Below are 24,966 nucleotides of genomic sequence, written 5' to 3'. Positions count from 1 at the left end.
ATAATGGATGGATGGATGGATAAAGCTGTGCCAATATGAAATACACCCGTGCATATGCATTATATTTTCGCTGTATGCTGGGTTGCATTTGATTTTGCCACAAGTAACCTTCTATAGATTTGTATGCTATGGGCCTTTAGAAGACTTCCAGTATGAAGTTGTTCAATTAGATTGTTGGTTGTTGTTGGTTTATAACATATTTTTAGAAAACTTTAAAAAGGAAAGGAAGAGGAGAGACAGGATGAAAATGAATAAAATTGGAAATATCCAAAGTCGTTTTTTAAGTATCAGCAATATGCAGAGCCCTACACAATGTTTGGGATAAAGACACATTTTTCCATAAATTCCCCAGAGTTTAAAATTACACATCAAACAATTCAGACATTGTGAGTAAAGCACTCATTGCAGACGTTCATTGAAGGGGATTTCGGTCACACTTTTTCTACATGGTCCCCGCCACTTCAGGAAGTCATAATGTTTGGGGCATCACAGGTGTTTGTGATTCCTCAGGTGGGTTTCATTGCCCCATCAGATACCTCGGCCTGCTTCTACCCTTTGGAGTCTGCAGTTGGTACTGTTCAACATGAGGACAAGAGCTGTGCCAATGAAAGTCAAAGAAACCTTTTTGAGGCTGAAAAACAAGAATAAAACCATTAGAGGCATCGGAAAAACCTTAGGATGACCTAAATCAACTGTCTGGAATATCACAAAAATGAAAGAACACACTGGTGGGCTCAGTGATCACAAAGGGACTGGTAGGCCAAGGAAGACCTCCACTGCTGACAACAGAAGAATCCTCACTATGGTCAAGAAAAAGCCCCCAATGCCTGTCATACAGGACACAGACGTGGACGTATCAGCAGAAGACTTCATAAACAGAAATACAGAGACCACACTGCAGGATGCAAACCCCTTGTTAGACACAAAAATAGGATGGCCGGATTACAGTTTGTCAAAAGGGAGTCTGCAGAATTCTGGGAAAAGGTCTTATACACAGACAAGACGACGATGAACCTGAACAGGGTGATGCCACAAGCAATGTGTGGAAATGAAAAGGAACTGCCTAAGATCCAAAGAAGACCACCTCATCTATTAAACATGATGGTGGTGGGGTGTTATGGCATGGGCATGTATGGCTGCCACGGGTCCTGGCACACTTCTCTTCATTAATGATGGAACTGCTGACGGCAGTTCTGAGGTGTGTAGAAACTTCTGATCTGCTCAAGTTCCAGAAAATGTCTCCAAACTCAGTGGAAGGTACTTCATCCTACAATAAGTTAATGATCCAAACAGACTGCTGAGGCAGCACAAGAGTTTATCAAAGCTAAAAAATGGAAAAATTTTGAATGGCCAAGCCAGTCACCCGGTTGCAATCCAACTGAGCAGACCTTCCATATGCTGAAAAGAAAACCCATCGAAACAAGCAGGAGCTGAAGATGGCCGCATTAGAGTCTTAGCAGAGCATTGCCAGAGAAGACCCTCAGCACCTGGTGACCTCTATGAATCACAGACATCAAGCTGTCATTGCATGTGAAGAATCAGTGACAAAGAACTAAATATGATGGCTGTAATAGACCTGCCACTGCTGTGTCCCAAACATTATGGTGCACTGAAAAATTGGAGAACCATGTAGAAAAAGTGTTGTGAGACCAAAATATACGAGGTGTGGCAGAAAAGTAATGAGACTGGCAACACTGCAAGCGATCTGGCAACACTGCAAGCGATCTGGCAATGCTGCGCTGTTGTCCTTGATAGAGCACGTGTATCAGTACCCTCCCATAGCTCAGTGCAAGTTTCAACTCCTTCCGTTAACTACGGGATTTTTGTGACTGCTATTAGCGAAGTTGCGTTTTAGGTTGTGCGTCACGCAAAATGGAACAGCGGAATTTGGAGCAGCGTTGTGCCATTAAACGACAAGTGTGATGTTTGAAAAGTTAAAACAGGCCTATGGGGAACATTCTTTATCCCAAGCTCAAGTTTTTCAGGGAGGCCTTCAACATCGAAAACCAATGAAAACATCGAACGTGTGAACACTCTTGTGAGATCAGACCGTCGTGTAACATTAAGAATGTTGAGTGAACAATTAAATTTGAACAGATTTACCGTTCATCAAATTTTGACTGAACATTTGCACATGCGAAAGGTCTGTGCCAAAATGGTGCCGAAAAACTGCCCTCTCCATAACAGAATTTTTGACCTCAAAAGGCATTCCTGTGGTTCCCCAGCCCCCTTATTCACCTGACCTCAGTCCGTGTGACTTTTTCCTTTTTCCTAAACTGAAAAATGTCTTCAAAGGACGTCATTTCGGGACTTTAGAAAACATCCAAAAGAGTGTAACGGACATGCTGAAGACCATACCGGTTGAAGACTTCCAGCGCTGCTACCAACAGTGGGAACAACGTCTCCATCGGTGTGTAGCTGCCCAAGGGAACTACTTTGAAGGGGATAACATTGACGTTTGAAAAAAATAAAAACTTTGGTAAATAAAAAATCAGTCTCATTACTTTTCTGCCACACCTCGTATGCAAAGAGCTTTAAATGAACGTGTGCAATGTGCACTTTAATCATGTCTGGATTGTTTGATTTGTAACTTTAAACTGTGCAGCAGAGAGCTAAATGAAAGAAAAATGTCTATTTGGGTCAAGGCTCTGTAACTGCAGTGTTGAAGCTATCAGGGGCTACACCAGATGTCAATGACAAATGAACCAAATGGAGAATATAAAACTTAACCAAACTGTATGCATTTAGAGCTTTGAGAGATAAATCTGATTACCCAGACATGGGGAAAATGTGCAGACCCCACATAGACAACACCCGGGCACAGGACTTGATGCCATGATGCTCATTGCATGAGGCTGTGTGAAATACTCATTAATGGATGCCTGTGGCCCATTGGCTAAGCCTTTGGAAAGAAAACTCTTAGCTAGTTGTTTAAAATTCATGTGCTGCACTTGTAAAACATGCGTGTTAATGATTGTTATAGGTTTAAAAATAAAGGCCCCGTACAAAGAGACAAACAGCACCAGAGCGTCATCCATTAAACATTAGACTGAAGCCTGTTCAGGTGTCATTTTGGAGTTGCCAGAATGTATTCTACTCAGCGTCCAGCCGTCACACATTAAACTACTGAAGTCTAGTGAAACGCAGATGGTGGTGGGCCCAAGCCCACGTGACTGTGGGGGAGACTTCCTGCCCTGTCATCACCTCATGATGAATTTCCAGAAATAACACCTTAATGAGCTTCTTTAAGCAAACCTTTTATTGCTATAAAAAAACAAACAAAAAGGTCCAAGTAATTATTTTAATCATTTTGTTTACCAGCACGTGTTTTTAAATATGGTGCAAAATTTTCCAAATGGAAAATAAAGCAACATGAATTCATGAGGAATATCATCAGTGTTATGCCTAAATTCTAATATTATTTTTAAAGTGGATAAAATCCATCCATCTGTCGAACCGTTTCATAATCCCAGTCTGCCCAGTATTGGGAGCAGGGCTGGCGTGTGGTGTAAGGTGACCACTGTAGGCAGCACTTTGACCAGGGTGTGACATTTTCATACAAGAGGATTTTGTTAACATCATGAAATAACTAGGGGGCTTCGCTCACCAAAGGCCTGCGCTACGCCCCAGCCACATTGCGTCTCTGCCGCTCACATTGTCAAGAGGGGGGCTGAACGAATCCCAAGGAGACGCGGTTGCTTCTCCAAAACCCCCTCTTAAAACGATGATACAATGGGAAACAAATAGTTTTTTTTTTACCTCCTCTTTGCTTGATCAGCTGCTGCTGCTGTCGTGTCTCATGATCTGCATCTCGCTAGGCGCTTCAAACGTTTAAAAGCCTGTACAGCAGCTGTCCTTTTGTCTCACTGCCTTGTCTCTCTTCTCCCCCAGACATCCTCTACTCCTGTGGGGGGGTCCGGCTCCCGAGGCATGTCCCTATGAAGAAGAAGACTTTCTGTTCTTTTAATTGAGAGATGGAACTGTCCCCTCCAACTACACACGGAGCTCGATTTACTCCTGAAAGAGACTTATGTTTGTTTGAAGTGTTTCAATAACGTTTCTGTCCCTAAAATCTCCTTTGTATCTGTGCAACTCTGTGATCCAAGTGCGACAGCGTATGTGGATTTCATTTTCACCAAACAACAAATCTTTCAATTCTCGCGGATATGTCTCTTCATTGGGAAGAAACCTTACTTTTCCCTGATGGCAACACAACTTAGAAGATCTACAAGTCTTCGACTTAAAGTTTAAATCCGAACAATATATTTGATCTCTTTTCGCTGTTCCGTTATTTCACCGAGTAATAATTCCCGTTTGTTTGCGTTAACAGTTTTTTAAGACTTTTGAATTTTCTAACCTGCTCCGCATGTGTATCACGCCAATGTTTTTGAATTCTTTACGACGTTCTACTTTGTCATCTACTCTTTGTCTTTTATTTCCGGCCCCAGGTGTGGTTAAATCTCTTGGCACAATGTCTCGTCTCACGGGACATGAAAGTGTCTCTCTGAAAAAGTTACGTCTCGTCTCTCCTCCCAAGATTTTTTTTTATTATAATAGAGATATAATAGGAAAAAAATTTAATCTGAACTGATAAGTTACCCGCATATCAAGTACCTAATTTAAAAACTGTGAGAAATGCAATTCAAAATGGCGCATGCCCATTTCCAAGTTGAATGTCAGCGACTGATTTGGCATCCATTTCCCTGATTTTCACATAGCGCATTGTGTACATATGGTGGATAGTCAGACCTCTTTACGTTCTGTGCACTTTATTGAGTTGTAGTTAGAATTTTTGGTGGATAAATTTGCCATTTTTGCCCATCAGTCTACACTCAATAACCCACAATGACAAAGCGAAGACAGATTTTCAAATTTATTGAACATCACAAACTGAAATCTTTCATTCCTGTAAGTAGTCAGACCCTTTGCCAGCACTCCATATTGTGCTCAGTTTCATCCTGTTTGCTTTAATTCTCCTTAAGATGTTTATTGAAACCACCATGCTAGGGTTATTTGTGATAATAGTCTGTCACCACATCCAAACCTCAACAGAGAAAGTGAAAGTGTTTAAGATGCTTGCTGATTTATGATTTATTGTAAAGATATCATTAAACTTTTGCTGTCCTGACCGGAGAGAGATCCCTAACTCAACATACAATAATTTGGCGCCCCTTTGTGGTTGTCTTGCTAATTGTTTTAATTAATGACCTGCATTGCAAAATTGATAATTAATGAACTGAGTGATCACTCCAGCCCATTCCTACAGTGCCATACTTTTGCACCTGAAGATGAGCTGAAAACATATGTGCTAACATGTGCTGACGGCACGAATGGCCTATATACCTTTGTAGCTGCAGGAGTGTAGGGCGAGTTCAAGCACGGGTAAAACGCATGTCGAAATATTTAGTGAAAATTCAAAGCAAACAATCCACACAAGAATAAAGAAAAAGGTTGTTACACACATAGAATAAAAGGCAAAAAAATTTGAAAAAGGTATCTTCTCTAAACTTAGCTTTTCTTGTCAAACTTTAGTTGCTTCTATACTTAAAGATGCTAAATCCTTATACTGTACCCTTTAAACGTATGGCGCTGTACATTCAATAAAGTATGTTGTCTTTCATGTTACTTGGCACTTAATGCACACAAGGCAGCAACAACAACAACAACATTTATTTATATAGCACATTTTCATACAAAAAGAATGAAAAAATGAAGAATAGAAAAATAAAAGACACAGTAAGAAAATAAAATAAGTCAACATTAATTAGCATAGAATAAGAGTAAGGTCCAATGACCAGGGTGGACAGAAAAAAAAAAACTCCAGACGGCTGGAGAAAAAAAAAAAATCTGTAGGAATTCCAGACCACAAGACCACCCAGTCCCCTCTGGGCATTCTACCTAACATAAATGAAACAGTCCTCTTTGGATTTAGGGTTCTCACGGAAGGACTTGAAGATGATGGTCACGTAACGCGAGGCACGCAAGGCACAGTTTAAACCCATGTGCCCTCAACGCCTTATACCTGGCAAGGCAGGTCACTAACTGAGTATAATGTATAGTCAGAGAAGCTAGAAATAATTAGAATATACCAATTCTATTCAACTTATGGGGGTTGTAGGAACCTCCCATAGACTATGCACTAATATTTAGGCAAACATCTCTCTATTATAAAAAGAAAATCTTGGGAAGAGAGACGAGACGTGACTTTCTCAGAGAGACACTTTCACATCCCGCGAGACGAGACATTGTGCTAAGAGATTTAACCACGCCCGGGTCAGGAAATAAAAGACAAAGACTAGATGACAAAGTAGAACATTGGCACGATACGCACGCAGAGCAGGTTAGAGGTAATGGAAGTACGAAAACTCGAAAGTCTCAAAAAAATGATAGTAAAGATTGCATTAGCGCATACAGATGGAAATTATAATTTGATGAAATAACAGAACAGCGAAAAGAGATCAAATATATTAACTCGGAGACTTGTAGATTGTCTAATTTGTGTTGCCATCAGGGAAAAGTAGTGTTTCTTCCCAGTGACGATGCATATCCATGAGAATTAAAAGATTTGTTGTTTGGTGAAAGTGAAATCCACATATGCAAGAGAAAATTTCAAGTCCCACTAGACAAGACTTTATGCAAAGAGGTTTGGAAAAGTCCTGCCCACATCTAAAACATTTACAGCCACACACACGGTTCAATCATTTCTCTTTTGTGTGAATGCTATTATCAGACACAGTTCGTGTAGAGAGAAAGAAACGATACTCACTCACGGGCAGTTATATGTTGCGTTGTAACGATGTAAGTCCAAACACGGAATCAAAATTCAATGCGATATTGATGAGAAGGTAAAAGTGAAAAGAGATCGAATATATGGACATGGGTGATATGACAGAAGTATATAGATATTGTTCGGCTTTAAAGTTTAAGTTGGAGACTTGTAGATCGCCTAATTTGTGTTGCCATCAGGGAAAAGTAGTGTTTCTTCCCAATGAAGAGGCCAATCCGCGAGAATTAAAAGTTTTGTTGTTTGGTGAAAGTGAAATCCACATATACAAGCAGCAGAGATGTGAAGTTGCTGCCGGGTAGCGCAGGCAGGGGGAGTTTGCAAGCAAAGCGAGCAGGGGGTGAAGCCCCCTAGTTTTATATAACTTAAATAACTAGCAAATGGCTCTTACAACCTCATTAAACATGGTTTCTGTATAATTGCATGTAGGTGCCAGTGTCTAATTTCACATGTGTGCAACAATTTATTGATTTTTCAAGGTGAGGAAGACAGAAGCTGTGAGGTGAGATAATTATTAATAATGGAGCTTCTTTGTGATGAGGTGTTGTACAGGTATGTTGATTAGCACACGCAAGTAAGAATTTCACTGTACACCTGACAATATCAACACTATAAACCAGTAAAGACATTAGCAAACACTAAATGGTTGAATGGATCACCTATGATCATTAGGGAACAATTTAGAGCTGACAGATAACCTCAGACATACATTTTTACAAAGGAAGAAGGAAACTGGAAGACCAGGACAGAACTCCAGGAGAACATGCCAACTCTGGAGTTTTAATAAGTGCCTAAATTTCTATACCAGATAGATAGATAGATAGATAGATAGATAGATAGATAGATAGATAGATAGATAGATAGATAGATACTTTATTAATCCCAAGGGGAAATTCACATACTCCAGCAGCAGCATACTGATATAAAACAATATTAAATTAAAGAGTGATAACAATGCAGGTAAAACAGACAATAACTTTGTATAATGTTAACGTTTACCCCCCGGTGGAATTGAAGAGTCGCATAGTGTGGGGTCTCCTGGTGGTGACAGCAGTCTGTGTGAAGCTGCTCCTCTGTCTGGAGATGATCCTGTTTAGTGGATTCTCCATGATTGACAGGAGCCTGCTCAGCGCCCGTCGCTCTGCCACGGATGTCAGTCTGTCCAGCTCCGTGCCTACAATAGAGCCTGCCTTCCTCACCAGTTTGTCCAGGCGTGAGGCGTCCCTCTTCTTTATGCTGCCACCCCAGCATACCACCGCGTAGAAGAGGGCGCTCGCCACAACCGTCTGATAGAACATCTGCAGCATCTTATTGCAGATGTTGAAGGACGCCAGCCTTCTAAGGAAGTACCAACAAAGTTCATGCTCTTAGTTTTTGACTCTTTGAATATGGACACCTGCATATTGTTCTGATAAAGTCTGCTCAGGAAGGCGCTATATAATACATTGATTTGAATTACTAGAGAGTATTAGTAATGGAGGGCATGGGCATAAGCCATATATGGGAAAGACCCCTTTACCCCCAGACCCTGCAGCCAGCTACAGTGTACTACACTAAAGTGACAGGGATAGTGTAGGCTGAGGCTGAATAGAACTGTTTGCTCCCGCTGAGCTATTTGCAGATGGCATATGGTGGGCAGATACACCCCACCCCTGTACTGTGCATTTTGGTTGGTTTGTTGCTTCTTTCTGCTGACTTGTTTGTCTGGTCACCTGGCCTTTCCAGTTAACTGTAGCTTGGACTTTGGGTCCAAGTCTGTCCTACTGCCCTCTACTTGCCTCAGTGACCACGCCACCTTGGCACAAACAACGTGTTCATGGTGCTCAGCAGGCATAACCCAATAAATCTATAAAAATAGAAAGAGCTTTGATTTAGAGAACATAAACAATAATGACCTTCCAAAAGACAGGCTAGGAATGAAGTCTGCATGTCCCAACCAGCTAGCTGCCATTTGAATCGTGACAAGCATCTCAAGATCTCACAGTCAGTGGCCAGGGGCATTTAAAAAAAAATCACTGCATGTCTATGCTAGCAAAGTTTCACTGTGTGCCACCCACTGAGATTCCACTTTCTAACCTTTAGTTATTAAGGAGTTGATCTTCCAACCTAAGAATATATAGTAGGTTCAATCTAACCCCACCAAAGTCAGACCCTCAGTGAGTCACCTAGTCAGTCTGATTAATGACCAGCCAGCCAGCCATCTTTTATTTGGTATTCATTGAAATTCATTGTAAGCCAGGAACCAACACTGAATGGGACTCAACTATGTTGTATGGCACAGTCCTGGCAGGCCAATTAACTTAGTCACACACGGGATGAGGGATCAAACAAGATGGAGGCTGCAGTGACACAGGGAGAACATGCAAACTCCAATGAGACATTGACCAGGCATTCAACACGGGTCCCTTGAGGTATCAAGCATTAACACTATGTGTGTAGCCCAAAAAATGTCTTTTAGAGCTAGAATTACATGTGAAGGGCAATATATAGAAAAGAGATTCAATTTTAAACCTATCGATCATGGGCTGAAAAATGCACTAATGTACATGTTGTGGAGGCTGGCCCAGACATAGACAGGCAGACAGGTTCATGTCACCCACAAACACGTTTAATTACAAGTCACAACTATTTACAAGGGTGCCACACAAACCCCCAAAGTCCTGGCCACACAACGCCTTACTTTCTTCTTCAGGCCGCCTCCTTGCCTCCTCCAGCAAGCTCAGTCCACTCTGCTCCCGACTCTCGCCTCGAATGAAGGGAGGCGGCCCCTTTTATTCACACCAGGCTCCAGTTGCTTCCTGGCAATGTCCCACCGACACGCCCCCGTGTGGCAGAAGTGCCGGCTGTATCCCCGGAAGCACTCCGGGTGTCCCTGCTCCTCTTCCCCTCTGCACTTCCTGATGTGGCGGAAGAGCTGAGGTCCAGGGCTCCAAAGGCATGGGGGCACCCCCTGGCGGTAACCATGGGCCCCTACAGGGTGGAGCTTCAAAGCTCTGTACCCGTGGTCCCCATAGCAACCAGGGTGGCTGCCCCCACATGGTCTGAGATGGATGCATGCCCTCTTCTGGTCCTCCAAGGCGTCCCGGCTGGGTCGTCGCCCCAGACATCCCTGACAATGTCCAGAAAAGTTTGCATTTTAAAGACCCTTCTAAAAACAGCCTTTATTTTTATGACGTCTTTTCTATAGTAAACAGCAACTCAGGATGCTTTACAAGTAAAATGTATTAGACAATAAATCAAAAACAGAAGGAAAAGAGTTCAGGTCTCAGGTGGGAGAATACCATTTCATTTTTGTCCTCAAACATTTCTTAATGTTTCACAAAGCAAATGCCTATTGGTGTCTCCTTCAGTGTGTTGGTCCACTTCCTGTACCAGTCTTTTTATGACTAGAAGGGGTGGAGCTAAGCGATGTCTGGAGAAGAAGACCAAGACGGGTACAGCTACAGACCTCCACAGCTCCGCAATTCAACAGCTCTGCTGGACAGCCAATTGGATTGCAGGTTTTTGTCACCTGGTTTACTCAACTTGAGTCAGATAAACCTTCCCCAACCCTAATCTTAACTATAGTGTATAGGCGTATCACTGATGTATAATAATAATAATTCTTTGCATTTATATAGCGCTTTTCTCACTACTCAAAGCACTCAGCAATTGCAGGTTAAGGGCCTTGCTAAAGGGCCCAACAGAGCAGAGTCCCTTTTGGCATTTACGGGATTCAAACTGGCAACCTTCCGATTGCCAGTGCAGATGCCTAGCCTCAGAGCTACCACTACGCCTAATATATAACGTATAATGTAAGGCAACAACCTACTCAATCGAGTGGAGCTCTGGAGGTCCACAGCTGGAGTCCATTGAGAAAACCAGTGAAAGACTGTCCTGTGCACCCTTAAACGCTTGACAAGGGCTTATGGTCCAACTGTCAACATCTATGCTTTACAAGTGATAGCCAGGCAGGTTAGGTGCCACACAGGGAGTCGGAAGACAGGCCTGAACTGGCATCTTTGTCTTCTGTAGTCCTGTGCTTCCCCCCATGTATCATCTTGTTAAACCTCTCCTTCAGATTTACTTTTCTAACCTCAGGCCCCATCTGCCATTATTGCTCTTTACAAGAGCAATGAAGCCCTATCGTATAGAGAAATGTGTATTCTTAAAATTGGTAATCTACACGTACTGCAAAAGTATTATAAGCACATGAGAAAAGTAAGTATTATATTTCACTAAGCATTAAAAAATGTCACAGTTAGGATTGCAAAGCCTGGTGTCTACATATTTTCATTATTCTGTATCAGTCAGAAACCACCAATACTTCATAAGCCAAAGATTAGATATGCAGGAGAACTGGAAAGAACGGGCCCCCTCTTTTAGAGAGGGAATGTCAACTTTGTAACTATAAATATTGGTGGAGACTGATGGCTTAGTAGGGAGTAAAGATAAACCTCGTCAGACATGATGGACTGAGCGGGGTTTGACACCCTCAGCTGAGAAATAATGGTGGAATCAATTAGAGGCAGGATTAGAGCAGAGGAATGCTAAGAGTCATACGAGGATGAGACTTGTGTGATAAGAGGTTAGGAGCACGCACTGATACTGATACACGCATTGCTGCACCCACCATATGATGAACCACCTCAGGATCCCAGATTAGGGCCCGACTGCAGCCATGCAACGGTACAAATATAAACAGAGATTTTTTTGTGTGTCTATTTTGAATGTTTTTTATTAACACTGATTTAAATCCACTCACAAATGGGGAAGATTAATTGATTGCCTACCTTTTGATGATACCTAAGATACACCAGGCACAAATGGCAAAATAATATCCATTATAATTTTGACCAGGATAGCACTATATAACAGTCCAGTTACCATTCTGCCATTCCTTGCAAGTCGTGTATGCGTTTCCAGTCTCCAAACACTCAACAACAACAACATTTATTTCTATACCACATTTTCATACAACAATATATCTCAAAGTGCTTCACTAGCCATCAAAGATGAAGTTAAAAGAAAATAAATACCATTAAGATTAGGCAATAATAATATAGAATAAGTACCAAAAATGTAAGGACAGATAGCTGGGAGGACAGAAAAAAAACTCCAGTTAGGTTGGAGAAAAAACAAAATCTGCAGGGGTTCCAAGGCCACAGGGTGTTCTAACTAACATTAATGTTCTTAAGTCAAACCTCTTTGTTTTCAGGCTTCACACGATAAGATCTGATGAAGTTGGTTTTGTGGACAGCTGAGACACCCGCCTTCATTCTGTCATCACAGGTGGCTGCATGGTGCCTTGATCGGGTGGTGGTGGCACAGATCGCCACCACAGAAGAACCAGAAAAGACAGCAGAGAATAACAGAGATTAGTAAAGTCGGTGGATCCCTGAAGAATGTGATAATTCTATGCGTATTATAGTTTATTAGGAGTACAACTAAAATGTAGCTGCAAAAAACTTAAATGAATGGGTTTTTAGCAGTGAATCTGCTTGCCGCAGCGAGTGGCAGCCATTCCAGCAGCTCCGTGTATGACTTTATCTTTTTACCTTTTTTTTTTCTATTTTTCTCTATTTCATTGATCACTTCTACTACTTTCTTTTATGTGGAATCGCTCCCTGGACACTTTTTATTATTTTTACTACTTGACATGGATTTTTACACTCCGAGACTCGCCTATTCAAGTAGTCAACTCAAAGCACTGAGAAGAAATGCCCACGCTGGTGTGGTTCCCTATTTACCTGACGAGGTAAGAAGACGATATCGGGGCAGCCGAGCCGGCGCAAAGATAAAAGATTTATTTTTTTTCTTTGTTAATTTCCCCTTGGGATTAATAAAGTATCTATCTATCTAAATATGAAAACTAGCACTCTTAAAAGGTAAAGGTTCCAGAGTGATGCCATAAGGGATACCTTTCTTGGTTCTCAAAAGACCAATCCACATGAAAATTCCAGAAAGAACCTTCTGTTTATTTAGATCCATAACAAGCTCTATACAGTAAATCACCATGGTAACAGATGGTTATTAAGATGGCTGTAGATCTGTAAAATACCAATGGCTTGTGATTTTTAAAGGACTCCTGCTGCAATAACACAAGCTAAGTTTAGGTTTTCTTAATCAGTTAGTGTCCTGCTAGGTAGCCTACCATACATTGAAGATTTTTTTCTACGTCTTAGAAAGTTTTTCAAAGTACCAACTCTACATGCAAGGAACCCTTCCAAGAATTAATAGTGCTATGTCAAGCAATAGTTCTAGGGGGAAACCACACAACCCTGTAAAGAAACATAAATGCTATTAAATAACCAGAATTTTAAGAGTGTTTGTCTTGTTATAGCTAATGTCAAATGAATAGGAACACTCTGCTACGGGATTGCACCACTGTTAAACAACGTGCGGTGGTGTCTTAAGGAGATTTCTTTGGCCAGAGGGAGTGAAACCTGCTGATCTTCATAATGTATTAACGACCTTACTAATTAAATTATCTTTTTCTGGATGGTTCTTTAAGAAACCAAAAATAGTTAATTTAAGGTGTCGCCCTGTAAAACCGCTCTGGCACTTGCAATTAAAAGAGTGCTGTTCTGGCCGGAAGGCCGCCAAGCGCTACGTGGACTGGGCGGGGAAAGACGTGTGAGTGGCAGCAGCAGGTCCTGTAGGAAAGGGGGCGTGTCTTCGACCGGCTCCGAGAGGATTTTAGTAAGGAAAGCGAGATTTGAGGAATAAATTTGCATAGGAGGCCCGCGCGGTTTGTTAGAGAGCATCTTCATCTCGGTGGTGTTAAGGAGTGTGACAGCGGATGACTGCAATTGCAGATCTCTTAATTCCGACTGTGTTGACGTTGAAGAGAGTCTCGCTTTAACCTTGAGATGGCGTGTTTGTGTCTTCATTGATTTAACTAACTACAGTCACAGCGTTGTGTATCAGGGTGACCGATTAGTTCACGGCACGGCTCTGCACTCCATTGCGCCAGTCCGCCTGATGAAACGTCCATTTTAACGTGTTACACACAGCTTCAAAGGGCGTGTGTCTATGTAAACAACAGTTCGGAGTGCCTTTAAACCTGCAGATCCGTGTGAGGTCATTGTTATCTTACAATCTGCTTATTACAGACCATGTGTCGGTTGTTTGGGGATTCTGTATCTGTTAGGGGGAGCTGGAGCCTATCCCAGCTAGCACAGAGCGCAAGGTAGGAACAAACCCAGGACAGGGCGCCAGTTAAGTGATTTGCTCGGTTAGAATGTGCGGATAGCATTCTCCATAGCCAATTAATCTTCTACAAGTTTCAGTGTCAGACTAAAATTTAAGTGGTCCGCCAACAATGGAGCCCCGGCAGCACCTCCCGATTTCCATTGCATTAGACGGTGCAATAAAGATTAATTACACAGCGTGTGTGTCAGTCGGCTTCACCATGGACTGCTGCCCAGTTTCCGGCTTCCTCTACCCTGAACTGGATAAGCAGGTTAGGAAATAAATGGATGCTTTGCATACTGCAGGACACAAGAGAGGCTTCCTCTTGACAACTCAGCAATGCTGATCATTCCTGTGTCATGTGGGTCACCGTCTAAGCCTTTGTGTCGGTCACTTGGGTCTGCTTTGCGGATCTGACCGGTTTACAAGCAGGTAATTTCTGGGTCTTCCTTGGCATCAGTCGTTCCATTTTAATTTTCATTTTGAGTGGAAATTTGAAGCTGGAAGTATTTATCTTTTTATAGTCTTCCTACGATTTGCAAGAATCAATGACCTTTATTCTTCAGACGTCAGTCAGACGAGTCAGAGCGTTAATTCAACACACAAAACCAGGGAGGTCTTCCTTCTCTGGCAGCACCCAAGAACCGGACCCCAACAGGGCAGCACTTCTGTACTCCAAGTCCTATGCATGCCTGCAGGTGTCTTAACTGGGGAGAGGGACACTGCCACATGTCATACAGGAGACTGAACCACTCCCAATCTCCATATACATTCATACAGCACATACACACATACAAATGTATAAATAGACCCTGAGGCAGCTAAACAACCCAAGCCCCATGTTTCAGAGTTGGTTTCCTCTTCGGCTGCAAGTACTAGTCCTGCAAAAATGAGTGTTAGAGACCCGCCGGTCTGCTTTCAGCAGGTCTTCCACTTGAGTGTTCACATCCAACCTAAGGACTATAAGATATAACTGTAAGGTATCGTGATTATCAATGGGAACTCTAAATGCTTTGCTTTTTAAATTTATGTTCACAGCCTGGATATGTGCATTTCTGAACCATGTTCTCTAAAGACAGGATTGCTCTAAACGGCTTCAGTTATGTGTCTGATTTCATTCTCATCAACTTCCTTATTCACAAGCAGACAAGCGGACAGGAAATGTATTGTTGCCTCAAGAAAAACAGTTCCAAGAGTTTATGAATTCTTTCCGGTTTCCACTTGTTATCACAAGGATGCTTGATAAACCCGGAAAGTAGGTTTTCTTAAATCAGAACGTTTTGTGCTTCAGAGTGGACATGTTTGGTAAGTTTTATGACTTTTTCTATCACCTATGGACCCTGGTACCCTTCAGTCCCTTTGTAAGCTGCAAAAACAGAGAAGGGATTCTTAAAACTTATAAAACACGCTTCACTTTAGAACTAGAGGAGAGTATATTTTTTTATCTCTCTATTATAAAAATAAAAATCCTGGAAGGAGACAAGACGTGACTTTTTCAGAGAGACACCTACATGTCCTGCGAGATGAGACTTTGTGCCAAGAGATTTAACCACACCCGGGACCGGAAATAAAAGACAAAGAGTAGATGACAAAGAAGAACCTCGAAAAGAATTGAAAAACATTGGTGCTGTACACAGGCAGAGCAGGTTAGAGATAATGGAAGGACAAAAATTCGAAAGTCTCAAAAAAAGGATAGAAAAGACTGCATTAGCACAAACAAATGGAAATTATTACTCGGTGAAATAACAGAACAGTGAAAAGAGATCGAATATATTGTTCAGATTTAAACTTTAAGTCAGAGACTTGTAGATCGTCTAATTCATGTTGCCATCAGGGAAAAGAAAAGTAGTGTTTCTTCCCAATGAAGAGGCGTATCCATGAGAATTAACATATTTGTTGTTTGGCGAAAGTGAAATTCTGCGAGAGAAAATTTCAAGCCCCGAGAGACAAGAGCTTATGCAAAGAGATTTGGAAAAGTCCTGCCCACATAACCACGCACACGGCTCAATCTTTTCTCATCTGTGTGAATGCTATTGTCAGACACAGTTTTTGTAGAGAGAAAGAAGCAATATTCACTCACAGGAAGTTATACGTTGCATTGTCACGATGTACTTTCCAACACAGAATCAAAATTCAATGCGATATTGACGAAAAGGTAAAAGCGAAAGGAGATCGAATATATGAACACAGGTGATATGACAAAAGTATGTAGATATTGTTTGGCTTTAAATTTTAAGTTGGAGATTTGTAGATCGTCTAATTCTAAGGTTCCCAATGGGGGCGGTACCACCCACAGTGGGCGCTGAAGAAATCTAAGGAGGCATTTCTGGTTCAGACATATTAAGGGGGTGTTGAGGACCAGCCGCTTCCCCCTTTGGGCAATACTCACAAAAGCGCGTTGAAAAGTTTGATTGATACTAAAAATCATCGAACGTATGTTCCAACCAATTACTCTAAATGTCCATTAAGAAAGACCCGTCCATATTAAATAGTACAGTGCATCCGGAAAGTATTCACAGTGCATCACTTTTTCCACATTTTGTTATGTTGCAGCCTTATTCCAAAATGGATTAAATTCATTTTTTTTCCTCAGAATTCTACACACAACACCCCATAATGACAATGTGAAAAAAGTTTACTTGAGGTTTTTGCAAATTTATTAAAAATAAAAAAATTGAGAAATCACATATACATAAGTATTCACCTTTGCCAGCAATTACAGCCTCAAGTCTTTTTGAATATGATGCCACAAGCTTGGCACACCTATCCTTGGCCAGTTTCGCCCATTCCTCTTTGCAGCACCTCTCAAGCTCCATCAGGTCAGATGGGAAGTGCCGTTGCACAGCCATTTAAAGATCTCTCCAGAGATGTTCAATTGGATTCAAGTCTGGGCTCTGCTCTGGGTGGGCCACTCAAGGACATTCACAGAGTTGTCCTGAAGCCACTCCTTTGATATCTTAGCTGTGTGCTTAGGGTCGTTGTCCTGCTGAAAGATGAACCATCGCCCCAGTCTGAGGTCAAGAGCGCTCTGGAGCAGGTTTTCATCCAGGATGTCTCTGTACATTGCTGCAGTCATCTTTCCCTTTATCCTGACTAGTTTCCCAGTTCCTGTCGCTGAAAAACATCCCCACAGCATGATGCTGCCACCACCATGATTCACTGTTAGGATGGTATTGGCCTGGTGATGAGCAGTGCTTGGTTTCCTCCAAACGTGACACCTGGCATTCACACCAAAGAGTTCAATCTTTGTCTCATCAGACCACAGTATTTTGTTTCTCATGGTCTGAGAGTCCTTCAGGTGCCTTTTGGCAAACTCCAGGCGGGCTGCCATGTGCCTTTTACTAAGGAGTGGCTTCCGTCTGGCCACTCTACCATACAGGCCTGATTGGTGGATTGCTGCAGAAATGGTTGTCCTTCTGGAAGGTTCTCCTCTCTCCACAGAGGACCTCTGGAGCTCTGACAGAGTGGCCATCAGGTTCTTGGTCACCTCCCTGACTAAGGCTCTTCTCTCCCCGGCCAGCTCTAGGAAGAGTCCTGGTGGTTTTGAACTTCTTCCACTTACGGATGATGGAGGCCTCTGTGCACATTGGGACCTTCACAGCAGCAGAAATGTTTCTGTAACCTTCCCCAGATTTGTGCCTCGAGACAATCCTGTCTCGGAGGTCTACAGACAATTCCTTTGACTTCATGCTTGGTTTGTGCTCTGACATGAACTGTCAACTGTGTGACCTCATATAGACAGGTGTGTGCCTTTCCAAATCATGTCCAATCAACTGAATTTACCACAGGTGGACTCCAATGAAGCTGCAGAAACATCTCAATGATGATCAGGGGAGACAGGATGCACCTGAGCTCAATTTGGAGCTTGATGGCAAAGGCTGTGAATACTTATGTACATGTGCTTTCTCAGTATTTTTATTTTTAATAAATTTGCAAAAACCTCTAGTAACCTTCTATCACGTTGTCAATATGGGGTGTTGTGTGTAGAATTCTGAGGAAAAAAAATGAATTTAATCCATTTTGGAATAAGAAACATAACAAAATGTGGAAAAAGTGAGGCACTGTGAATACTTTCCGGATGCCCTGTAGGTATTGGTACATTATATTTACAAGTTTGCACAAGTCCTTACAAGATTAACGCACCTGCAGAGGACCGAATCTATGCATGTTTTGACAGGTTCATTGAACATTACTATAAATATGTGAGAAGTTTTCTATCAATACCAGATTGTGATTCCTTCAGAGCAAGTGTAAACCTAAAACTTCAGTGTAGTACCTACAGATCACATTCAAAGGAAAACTTACGTGGACTTACTTATTAAAAACTAGGGGGCTTCACCTCTTGCTCGCTTCACTTGCCAACCCCCTGGCCTGCACTACACACCAGCCGCTTCGCATCTCTGCCACTCACGTATGTGGATTTCACTTTCACCAAACAACAAATCTTTTAATTCTTACGGATAGGCCTACTTTTCCCTGATGGCAACATGAATTAGATGATCTACAAGTCTCCCATCATCATATTTAGCCGAAAGAGGATTTAGTATGGTGAACAATCTATTAACAAAGAAAAGACACAGACTGTCAATAGTGGAATGCGGTGATTTAACATTGCCGATGACAAAAAACGGCACCAAACATTGAAAAATGAGTGTCATCACACCAAGCTCAGCCCTCTCACTAATAATATTATATTCATTTTTTTAATAATATATATCTTTTTAGTCATACGTTGAGGAATACACCAATATTGTTAATATTTTCTAATAAAATAATTTTTAAAAATCTGTCCTTGTTTTTCAATATATAGTATGGTATAGTTCACCCATGGGAGTGAAAAAGTGGGCTCTGACCTAATAAAGGTTGTAAACCTATCAATTCATCTTGCCATCAGGAAAAAGCCATGTTTCTTCCTAATGAAGAGGCCTATCTTCCAGAATTAAAAGTTTTGTTATTTGGTGAAAGTGAAATCCACATACGCGAGCGACAGAGACACGAAGTTGCTGCCGCATAGCGCAGGTGGGATTGGTGAGCAAAGCGAGCAGCGGGCAAAGTCCCCTAGTTATTGTTAAATTGATTAATTCAAAATAACATTTTAAAGTGATATTCAAAAATGAAAATCAGGTTTTTTTTTTTTTGATGGTTAAATAGTCAAGGAAAAATCAGGCTACCAATCACTCCAGTTTGATCAGTTGGTCCTGCGTGTCAAAAGCAAAGATGGAGATGTGTGGCCGCTGGCATTTCTCTAATGAATGAGCTTGTTGCAAAGAAAGGCCGTAACTTTAATTCAGACGTCAGCAATTGGAGTGGATGTGGAAGAGAGGATGTCGAACAAACAAATGTAAAGCACAAAGTGTGCTGAATGGAGAGAGCAGATCAAAGTGGCAGCACATCCAGTTTATTTCAGTACTTAAAGCCAAAATACCCAAAGGAGTGGAACAAATACAAGAAAGTTCTGGACGAAGGTAAAGCCTGTCTGCAACTGATGGCTTCAGCATGAGCTGCACGGGGTGCCCTCCCCATCATATATCCCATTAGACAGAACGATTATGTCAGGAAGAGCACATTCCTTGACCGGTGGCCAGCGGAGGAATATGCCGGAACTGTCCATCATGCTGTCTAAGTGTGCAGTAGTGACTAGGCAATGGTGGGGAGAAGAACAAACAAGCAGTCTGTCCGTAATAGGCGGTCGGAGGGCTATCAGAGTGGACATACAGGAAGAGACTCCTCTACAGGTCAGACATCTGTAGTTTTAGTAGATGAAAGAAGCTGACTGGTGTGTTCTGAAGGCTAAACTGTTTGTCTGGGGGGGGGGTTAAAAAACTGACCTGTGGTATAGCGGGCGTCATGGGATGAAAAAAGAAGAAGTAAAGAAAACTGAAAGTGTGGAGGTGCAGGGCTGCCAATGAAAAACCAAAATGTATAGAAAAGTCTGCGCAGAAAGATGTTTTCTTAATTTGCAACTCTCTTCACTGACAATAAAAATACGATACACGTTTTTGTATTTCTAAGGAGGATAGAGTTGGACGAGGTGTGACGGTAGAATACCTGGAACGGCCGTGTAACGTCACCCGTGTGTCTCGAATTCTTGAGAGATGATACAGAAACAGCAGCGGCCTGAAGTTGCGACCAATCTTTCTGCAAATGAACACATTGGTTATTATGGATAACAATACATGGCATTTCCAGTACAACTCGCAAAGCACGAGGTGGAACAAACCAAGGTTACCATGGCTGAAAAAGAAAAAAAAAATACACAAGCAGGGTGTTGTGTGACCGAGCACGACATGTGTGTGCATTTTTTATTTTTTCAATTGCATGCGCGGGTGAAAAATTACTTGCCGTCACTGGATGTTTGCGCAGATGTGCAATCCAGCATCTACAAGTCCAGCCGGGTGCACGTGGAAACCTTTCTATTAGCATGTTATTTCTGCTTAAGGAGTCCTGCCTCAGCAGGAAACAGATAATTCATTTTTTAAAAATGAACTGAGAAATGTGTGCAAAAGGCAAAACAAAACAAATAAAAATTAAAGTAATGAAAACCCAGAGTCATGAATCAAAGTCAATGAATATTAATAGCAAAGAAAGAGTTTCTTTTAGTGTTTAAAGGACTTATCCGTAGATCATAGAAAGCTTGGGGCAAATGCTGACATTTCATCCCGTCGAGGTCACGACCCCAGAGACCATGCCACTAGAAATGCAGGATGGGACTCAAACAGCGATTACACAAAATGGCATCTAATATAGAAAAAGGCCATAAGACCTTAAAATTCAGCCCTGATCGTGACATAATGAAGTCTTCTCAGTGACTTGAGTGCAAACGGAAGAGAACCAAGTCTAACATCATTGCCTTCCATCCATCCATTTCCTGACACTTACTTTATCCAGATCTGAGCTGCCCAGACATCCCTTTTTGCTGTCCCCTCTTTCAACTCCTCCAGGGGGGATACCAAAGCCAGCTGAGACATATAACCTCTCCAGTGTGTCCTGGGTCTGCCCAGAGATCTCCTCCCAGACCTGCCCAAAACACCTCCCCATGGAGGCGTCCAGGAGTCACCCTAATCAGATGCCCAAACCACCTCAGCCGGTTCACGCAACAGCTTTGCACTTCTCCCAATGCTTCCCATGGACCAGCACGAGTCTTTAGAAATTTTGTGCTGGTCTGCGAGAAGGCAGATACGGTAAACATATTAATGCTGTCATTGTCTACTGAATCACGGAAGCAATACGCTTTTCTATCTATTGTTAATTGATTGAGCTGCCCAAAACCCCACAGGGGACTCCCCCTGTTTTTGACTGAACGTTAATCAATCAAGCTGCTCAAAACTCCACAGAGTTTGCCCTGGTCGACGAGGTCTAAAAATAATCCACTTGTCAAAAAAGGTTGAAAACAACTGTAAATGAATGATCTTCCTAACCATAAAAGTATAAAATGCAAGCATGGAAAAATAAAATGTTATCAGATATGAATGGAGTACCCCGTGGCATGACTATTTCACTGACAATATAAATTACGAGGGTGGCTAGACGTCCCAGTCACAGGGACAGTCCCGATTTCAGGCTATGTGTCCCGATAAATAACTGAAAAATATCAAAATGTCCCGGGTTTAACAGGATGCCCCATTTAATAAACCATTGCTCTGCCGAAACAAACCTCCCCATAATATGTTTACAACAGCGTGCACGAAACTCCATGATGGAACCCCACTTGATTAACATCTTGTGTACTTTAAACAGCACCGCAACAAGGAACAAGAAGTGGACAAAAACCGAGCACTGTCATTTACTGTATCTGTTTAAACGTAAAGCACTGGGTGGAATCATTTGTCAAAAGGGGTTATTATCTGTGTCCTAATCTCTCTCGGATGATTATAATGATGATGATGAGATAAAGCAGCCATTATGCGTGGACACACAAGTTTTCTGGTTTGGGACTTTGAAAATCTGGTCACCCTGTAATTTACCATCAGAGCACACATTCACCGGATATCCATAATGGTCACTCACTGTAATAAAGGCGACCTTTCACTTCTGTTATTCTCTTAACATCTGTCATAACTGAACAGCTTTGTAATTGTCATTTCATGGAAATTACTACAGCCACACATTCTCAACCTCAGATGAAATTAATTCCAAAATTTGTATTCATTTACGTTATGTCCATGGACACTTGGAAATATGATGGTTGTGAGTGGTCCCTGTGATGGACTAGAGTCCTGTTTTCAGGATTTTGTCCAATCCTGGTGGGGTAGCCTTTGGCCCCCACAACTCTGAATTGGATTAAGAAAGTTCTAGAACCGACCCACCAGACTCAGTCCATTGAAGGCTACAGCGTCTGCACAGGCCACAAAGACAAGTGAAGGTTTACAGCATTAGTACATTTTCTACCATATTTTCATTACGCAAATTGTGGACGTCATTTTTAATTCATTTGTGTATTTTTTTTCTCCTCAAGAATAGTTGGACATGATCTCTATGTTAAAATATTTAAATAATCCATAAATGTTTTTAATGTTTATGTCATATCGCTCAGCATTATCCATCCATCCATTATCCAACCTGTTATATCCTAACTACAGGGGAACGGGGGTCTGCTGGAGCCAATCCCAGCCAACACAGGGTGCAAGGCAGGAAACAAACCCCAGGCAGGGCGCTAGCCCACCGCAGTCGCTCAGCTTTATCTAGAACAAAATTTTATACAGGAAAATAATTCATGCCATGATTGTGAAGTAACTTATCCTTTAACAGTGTTTATTTTTTGATGTGTTGTTTTATAATTGATAATGTGACCTTGAGTGTTTTGAAATTAAATAAAAGGAATGTAATAATACAAAAATAAACTGACCTCACCTGACTTGACAATTGGCCCAAAACTTGCCAGAAAAGCTCAAGATATGCAGTCCCATTTTTACCATTTTTAATAAAATGCAGGTCAAGCCAAACTGTTTCTGAAAACATATTGTTATAACTGGTACGCCTTAAACTTTTGAAAAGTCACAGGTGAATTAAAAAATGCAAGCAGCATAAGATTCAAAAGGTATTTCAGTATCAGGACTTGTCAAATCCTTTTGTTCGGCCAGCAGTTAGGACCTCATGTCTCTTGCCCGGACACAGAGGAGTGCAGGTGAACACACACTCGTATGCTGACAAGACCAACGTGACTCCCGGCTGGCATACTACTCTTCAGAAAGCAGTCTGGGTGGTGAGAGCAGTTAGTGTGCGAGTGGCTAGAGACCGCAAGGCAAAGGTGGGCACACTATCAGTGGTCAGCACAAAGCATTGGTACTGTGGGGTCTGAATTCCAAAGCATTTGCAATCATCTGTAACCAGGTAACACTGCACAGGCTCATGAGTGAAGCCAAACTGGAACTCTTCGGTCAAGGCCCTGTGCTTCTCGCCCTGTGGCTCTGCTAAAAAGTAACGGGTGGTGGCCAGCGTGTAGAACTGTCGAAGCAGCTCTCTCCGTCTCTCTTGTGAAAAAGATCCACTGCTCTGGGCCGACTCCTGGAAACCCTGGATGGAACAGAGCGCCCGACTGTTATCCCTGTTGATCAGAAGCAGTCCCAGAATCCCCTGTGGGATTGACACTGTGCCTGGGAAGCAACGTCCCTTCAGGCGAACGCAGATGCGCAAGCAGTCAATTAATGGGGACCAGAACCGGCAGACAAGCTCTCTTTCGACTTTTTGCAGTGATGGGGTGGGCCCACAAAGTACGCACACATCGACCCCAGCAAGTAACTGAAAGCAGAGTAGACGATGAGGGACATTAGGACTCCCCTGGGGTAGGAACACAGGATAGTCTCTAGAAGAACTTCCTCCCAAAGAGCGCACTAGAAAAGAGAGAAGAACCACTTCCTGTGGGGCCAGGCGCCACCATTTTTCTGTGGCCACAACAATCTTCCCATCCACCAACAGGCATCCAAACTCACTCTCAGCAGCCTGGGAGAAGCCATCTAAGCACTCTTGGAGGATGGTCGGTTCCTGAGGAATTAAACAGTCTGCACAGTGTGTCAGATCACCGACACCCTCATTGGGTACCTCCAGAAAACTGTCGATAAGCTTGTAACAGGAGCGAAGATCCCGCTTCAGTCTCTCCACATTCTTGATGTTTGCCAGATCGTCCAAGCCCAGGATCAGCACCATGCAGCTGAAGACATTCTCCAGAAGGCGTTCGAGATACAGCTCACTAGCGCCCTCCTCTGAGCTGACAGCGATAAGAGTGATGCTTTCGTGGTAGACCCTCCACAGCACCCGGCCCCATTCCGTGACAGTGCTTGACAGCTGGGCGTCCTGACTGCTGCCAAACATGTGCACTCCGTTTAGGGATCCGATCACGGAAAAGGGCAGCTGCCGAGAGGCTCCGCGCCCGCGGCAGAAGAGGGGGACGCCGCTGCTGGCTGTGAGGCACAGCAGCTGCACTGCACCCGCCTGGAACATCATGGAGCGCCTTGAAAAGCGACTCTCCGGCTCACCCGGCACTTGAGCAAGGCATGACACGATTATTTTAAAAATACAAAGTCTCGAGACACATCAGATCCTCGTCCCATAAATTCTTCATTCAGAGGTTTTCTCCTAATGAAAATGACTTCGCTTTACTCACTCCGCTGCATAAAGTCCGCAGCCCTGACCGCGCAAGTTAAACTTCCAGAAAATGTAACGAGATTTACCCGGGCTGCTTTCCAAACTGATGAAACTTCGTCTTGTCCCTTGTCGCTTTCCGCCATAAGCGAGTTTCCACAGCAACGCCGCGCTTCCAGAAGACACAACGTATGGTGACGTCGATTGTGTGTGCAACCGCGAAGATACCTGGGAGTTGTAGTTCAAACAATGTCTTCCGCATAATACCTTCATTACCCATTCAAACGGTTCGCCACCTAGGAAGTGCGGTTAAAGTAAAACTGTCGGTGTTCTGAGATTATTTTTTTTTTGCTGTCTTATCACATTTTGCTAGTAAGAATGAGAAAGAGAAGCAAAAAACGGCAGCCAGAGCTGCCAGATCAGACTTAATT

At 42.5% G+C, this 24,966-nt stretch overlaps 1 protein-coding gene across 1 annotated transcript; it reads right to left on the bottom strand.

The window, feature by feature from the left end:
• Positions 1-22,682: 22,682 nt before the first annotated feature.
• Positions 22,683-24,731, bottom strand: fuz (fuzzy planar cell polarity protein). The gene has a single exon (XM_039753806.1). The coding sequence runs from the start codon at positions 24,395-24,397 to the stop codon at positions 23,141-23,143; it is 1,257 nt and encodes a 418-aa protein (XP_039609740.1). The 5' UTR covers positions 24,398-24,731; the 3' UTR covers positions 22,683-23,140.
• Positions 24,732-24,966: the final 235 nt, after the last annotated feature.

This window comes from Polypterus senegalus, chromosome 5, assembly GCF_016835505.1.
Source record: "Polypterus senegalus isolate Bchr_013 chromosome 5, ASM1683550v1, whole genome shotgun sequence".
NCBI classification, from domain to species: Eukaryota; Metazoa; Chordata; class Cladistia; order Polypteriformes; family Polypteridae; genus Polypterus; species Polypterus senegalus.
Note: the sequence above shows the minus strand (reverse complement) of the source record. Positions and strands in the feature narration are given on the sequence as shown.